The sequence below is a fragment of the Pristiophorus japonicus genome, chromosome 4 (assembly GCF_044704955.1).
Source record: "Pristiophorus japonicus isolate sPriJap1 chromosome 4, sPriJap1.hap1, whole genome shotgun sequence".
NCBI classification, from domain to species: domain Eukaryota; kingdom Metazoa; phylum Chordata; class Chondrichthyes; family Pristiophoridae; genus Pristiophorus; species Pristiophorus japonicus.
The window spans coordinates 129,312,406-129,318,405 of record NC_091980.1 but is presented as its reverse complement, the minus strand read 5'-3'; the positions used below and the strand labels follow the sequence as shown (position 1 = coordinate 129,318,405).

Sequence of the window (6,000 nt, the reverse complement as noted above, 5' to 3'; positions counted from 1 at the left end):
TTGACCCTCATCTGTGCCTTTTTATCTCTAGAATTGACTACTTCAATGCTCTCCTACGAGCCTTACTTGCTCCATAAATTTAAGCTTGTCCAAAACTCTGCTGCCCGTATCCTAACACACACCTAGCCCCATTCACCCATGACCCCTGTGCTTGTGGACCACCATTGGCTCCCGGTCTGACAGCGCCTCAAATTCAAGATTCTTATCCTTGTATTAAAATTCCACCATGGCCCGTCCCTCACCTCTTTTCCCAGCACATGAATAACATCGGTGCTGTTTCCTGCTCTCACAACAAACTGGAAAATTTAATTCACTATGTTTACAATTTCTACCGTTCACTCACCTTCACATGGTCCATCTCTGTCACTTCACTTCCCTTCCTCGACTTCTCTGTCTCTATTTCTAAACATAGTCTATCGACAAATATCCAATGAGTTGTTTGGATGTTGCTTCAAACCCGCAGATACCTGCAAATGACCAAACCACTGAACAATCCAGAACTATTAAAAAGACACTCACTCGCAAACAACAGAGGATTCAATGAATCTTTCAAGGTGGCCATTAACTGGTCCAGGCAGAGCACGGTCGATGGGGTTTTCTCTCCGTCTGCCTGCCTCTCTTCTGCGGCTATATCCGTATCAGTGTGTCCCTGGAGAGGGAGCACGCGGTGTCTGCCGGTATGCTTGAGGCTTTCCGTGACCGGTGGGCACCAGAGGGACTGGAGTGCAGCGTGGATACAAGGAAATAATGTAACATTGAAAAGTTTTTATGTTAGTTTTGACATAATGTGGATCTTACAGTTTATTCCCCCTTATAAAGGGGCACTTATGGTTTAAGTGTTTCCGATAGCTGATTTAATAATTCCAATTAATTAGCTCAAAGAGTAGAGGATCCAATTAAACCTGTGACTCTGGATATTTGAACTGTGTTTGTGGAAAGTTCGGACAATTGAGATACTCATTAAGTTGTCAGCCAATGGTGCTCATTCTTCAAAGATGTGACTGGCCCTGGGAGTCCATCTTACCTCCTTCTTTACTTGATTGGTGCTCTGAGAGGCTGCAACTTCTGATTGGGTATTGATGACTGTCACTCATCAGCATGACTGCCACACCCTGGATTATCCCTCAGTATTAATACAGGAGTTTGAGATTGAATAAATGTTACCTTCTTACATCTACAAAGTTTCTACTTCAGAAAATAAAATAGTCAGATGGCTTCTCAACTGCGTCAGAACTACCATCAGGACTGTGAGGATGCTGTTAACAAGCAGATCAACATGGAGCTCTATTCCTCCTATGTTTATCTCTCTATGGTGAGTTTTGTGTTTTTTGCTACTTCACAATGGTGACTATGTAATGTGAATTTATGAAATCCTGTGCTGTACACAGCCCACCTATTTCTTTCTGCTGCCCCTCCTCCTCCACTCCCCCCCCCCCCTCCCCCCTTGTTGCAATCTATGCAGTGAATTAATTTTTAAAGCTACAATATGATATAATTTATCTTCCTGTGTACTCATTAACAAATTGTCTGTTTCTTGCAGCAGCTGTACCATATTCTGATATTGAATCTTAATGACTCTCTTTCCTGCGCTCTTGAGCTTGAAGTTTATTTGTAATGCATTCTACACTCAATGTGAGGAATTCAGAATTCAGAATTTGTCTCCTCATTCTAAATCACTGCATGGACTTTTCTTATATTGCTGGTTCAATGGGTGATGTCATAAAAATACAGCTCCTCTATTTAGGAGGGAAGTCAGGAAGTTTTTTTTTCCCACCAGTGTGATGGAAATCTGAAACACTTTCTTTCCCAGCCATCCCTCCCCTCCACAGGGGGAGGTTGGGAAGCAAGTGTTACAAATGTTTCTGCTTCCCAAGTGTTTTGAACCTCTTAATTTTAAATACAAGTTTGTATCTTTCTGTCTTTCCTCTAACTTTCTTTGCTTTATTGGTGGTAAAGACTTCATAAATTGTCTGTACTCTGTGGCCTCTCCCTTAACCCCTCTGCTTTCCTACCCTGTGAACTTCACCAAGCTCCTCAAATTCTGAGGGGTTCTCATAGCTTTTATTCTGTGCCATCTGATTCTCAAATGTTTTGATGGTGCTAAATTCATGCTGCTTGTGGTAGTTTTAATTCTTTGGCATAACTGTAGCTAGTAAAACTCAGCTAGTTTTTTCTCTTTTGTATGACATGAATTCTGCACTGTGACTAGATCTTTACTTTTAAGGGGGTTGTTTGGAGTTCCAATACTGCCCCTCAACTAGCCTGCACACACTAGATCTGTGTCAATAAACAATGATTATTAGTGTGCTACTGGTAACCAGGGTATAAATCTTGATAGAATTCCTTCACTAATTTTGAGTGCTACAAAGAATATTGGGTGTTAAGATTAAGATTCTAATTTATCAAAGCTGAATTGGTGACCATGGAATGATGCAGCACAGGAGGTCATTCAGTCCATCGTTGGTGGACTGACATGTTTGGTGGAGCGATACAACTCATCCACTCTCTGTTCCCATAGCCCTGCAAATCTTTGCAAATCACTCAGTTTCCATTTGCCAGTTTCCCTTTTGCTGGAGGTAAGATTATCCACTATCTTTACCAGGTTAGTTATATAGGGGCTAGTTTCCATAACTATATAAAAGTTCAATGAAACTGAGCCCTTAAAAGCAAGAGCAATGGGCGTGGCTTTATGTAAAATGCTCATGATGGTTCTGCTATGCAATAAACAACTACTCCTCTGATCGCTCTGCAGTCCTTCTACTTTGACCGGGATGATGTTGCCCTGCGTCACTTTGCTGAGTTCTTCAAGAAGCAGTCACATGAGGAACGTGAGCATGCTGAGAAACTGATGGAATTCCAGAATCGACGTGGAGGCCGGATTATCTTGGCAGACATCAAGGTTTGGCTCCATAAACGAGTGGCTTTCTGTCTGGCTCCCCTTAGACTGATTGTTCCCAATACATTCTAAAGCAGTTGGTTCCAATTTACAGCACAGAAACCAGCCATTTGGACAAACTAGTCTATGCTGGTGATCAGGCTCCAGACATCGTCCTCCCACCTTGCTTTATCCAGAAACATAACCACCTATTCCTTTTTCCCTCATGTACTTATTTAGCTTCCCCTTAAATACATCTGTTCTTCAACTGATCAATTTGACTCCAGTGGTTAATTGCTTAATGCAGTAATTCTATATTCAAACACATTGGGTCACAGTATCTTGGATTTCAGATTGCATTTTTTCATCCCTAACTCCTTCACTACTGTCATTTATCCAAACCTGTTTACTGCTTGTACTATTGCATATGTGCCACCAGATGGCACTACTATGGGAAATGTGTGCACCAGCTGTATGGTCACGAAGGTGTGCCACCAGATTGCACTGCAGTGGGAGATATGTACAGGTGTTCCAGGCCCAGTATAAAAGGCAGGCCACCATGTGTGATCCTCACTCTGGAGTTTCATTAAATGGACGAAGGTCACTACATTTGAAGTACAATATGTTGCCTTGTAGTTGTTATCAGAGCATCTAAACTGTAATAAATACTTGTTCACTTACAAAATGGATTAAATAAACACATCAGAATTTCCTCTTCAGAAACCAGAGCAGGATGAGTGGAGCAATGGTCTGGAGGCAATGCAGAGAGCTCTGCAGATGGAGAAGAATGTGAACCAGAGTCTGCTGGATCTACACAAGCTTGCCACTGAGTGTACTGACCCTCATGTAAGTTCCTAATGCTTTTAATGTGGGCCTTTGGCAAGTTACTGTCCTTGGACATAATTTAAGATCTCCATGCCCAATAACTTTGTTGGGTCTATTTTTATGGGGGTAGATATTGTAAATGTGTCTGATCCTGCACCTTTTTGTACAGCAAGTTTTCATCTAAATAATGCAGTAATTCCATTGATTTCAATTGCATCACTTAACTATCTTCCAGTCCAAGAGGATTAAAATCCAAACTTGAGGATAAGCTGTAATGCTCCTTGATATCTGCTACTGTACATAACTAGTTTCCTCTTTCAGTTGTGTGACTTCCTGGAGACCCACTACTTGGATGAACAAGTGAAGATGATCAAGAAGCTTGGAGATCACATCACCAACCTGAAGAGACTGGGAGCCCCTGAGAATGGCCTGGGAGAGTACTTGTTTGACAAGCACACCCTGGGGGATAGTGATTAAAGTTTGCGTTTATATAATTGTCTGTGTGTGTGAGACTCATTCCTACAGAGAATGATGGCTTGTGACTGTACAGGCTGAGACCTGGGCTCTGTGAAATGTAATGAACTGTAAATAAACTGTTCAATACTGGACTGGGTTTTGTCTCCTTGCAAGTTTGTGGTTGCTGCTTTTTCAGTTACCATAACTTGGTTACAGCAAGTATTGCACTAAGATTTGGTCATAGAATGATTGGCCTCCTGGGCAGTTGAGCACCTGACTGCTCTCCAAGAGCACTTCAGCCTGCTCCCCTAGCCCTGCAAAATATTTTCCCTCGGGTACTTATCCAATTCCCTTTTTGAAAGCCATGATTGAACCTGCCTCCACCCCCTCCCCCCCGCCCCCCCCCCTTCTCAGGCAGTGCAGTCCAGATTATAACCACTCACTGCATAAAAGTGTTTCCTCAGGTCAGCTGTGGTTCTTCTGCCAGTAGGAGCAGTCCTATAATTTTTTTTTTTTGCTGGGATAATTTCAATATTGTGACATGTGTATTCATGGGTGCAGTAGCAGGCCATTTGGCTTTTTTGAGCCTGCACTCATTCAATATCACAGCTGATCTATTTCAACACTGTATTCTTGCTTTCTCCCCCTACCTCTCGATGTCTTTTATCCCAAGAAATCTATCTATCTCCTTTTTTTAAAATATATTCAGTGACTTGGGTTCCACTGCTGTCTGTGGTCACACATTCAACAGCTTCACCACCCTCTGAACAACTTTCTCATCAGTCCTAAATTTCCTACACTGTATCCTAAGCCTGTGCCTACTTGTTCTAAAATTTCCAGCCAAGGGAAACATGCTTTCCCCACATCCAGGCTATCCAGCCCAGTCAGAATTTTGTACATTTCAATTAGATCCGATCTCCTCTCTTCTTCTTAAACGCTAGTAAATACAGGTCTAATCGACCCAATCTTTCTTCATACGACAGTCCTGCCAGCCCAGGAAGCAGTCTGGTGAACACTTGCTGCATGTCTGCTAATTCAAGTGTACCCTTTTCTAATTAAGTAGACCAACTGCATGCAATACTCTCAGGTCTGGTCTCCCCAAGGCCCTGCATAACTGTAGTAAGACTTCCTTGCTCCTGAACTTGGAAATATTACACTGTTTCCTCAACCAAACCATCTATTTATATAGAATAGCTGGGGCCCAAGCACTGATCCTTGTTCTATCACACGAGTCACTGCCAGCCTCCCAGAAAAAGACCTGTTTATTCTTGCTCTCTGTTTCCTATCAATTAACCAATTTTCAATCCATGCCAGTATATTGGCCACAATTCTGTGTGCTTCAATTATGCACACTAACCTCTTATGAGGGACTTTATCAAAGGCCTTCTGAAAATCCAAATACACTACATCCACTGGTTCTCCCTTATCTATTCTATCAGTTACATCCTCAAAAAACTGCAGTAGCATTGTCAAACACTATTTTCCTTTCATAAATCCATGCTGACTTTGTCTAAGTCTGTTGATATTTTCTGTGTCCCGTTATAACATCCTTTATAATAGATTCTAGCATTTTCCCTACTACTGATATTAGGTTAACCAGTCTGTAGTTCCCTGTTTTCTCTCTTCCTTTTTTAAATAGTGGGGTTACAATTGCTTTCCTCCAATCTGCAGGAACTGTTCCATAATCTATATATTTGGAAGATGATAACCAATGCATCCACTATTTCCATGGCTACTGCTTTTATACTATGGGATGCAGATTATCAGGCCTTGGGGATTTATTGGCTTTCAGTCCCATTAGTTTCACCAGCACTTTTTAAAAAAATTAATAATTTCCTTTAGTT

At 41.7% G+C, this 6,000-nt stretch overlaps 1 protein-coding gene across 1 annotated transcript; it reads left to right on the top strand.

The window, feature by feature from the left end:
• Positions 1–1,210: 1,210 nt before the first annotated feature.
• On the top strand, positions 1,211–4,177 carry LOC139262200 (ferritin heavy chain-like). The gene is made up of 4 exons (XM_070877344.1): positions 1,211–1,312; positions 2,753–2,899; positions 3,596–3,721; positions 4,022–4,177. Exons 1-4 carry the CDS (start codon positions 1,211–1,213, stop codon positions 4,175–4,177), a joined length of 531 nt encoding a protein of 176 aa, XP_070733445.1.
• The last annotated feature ends 1,823 nt before the right edge of the window (positions 4,178–6,000 follow it).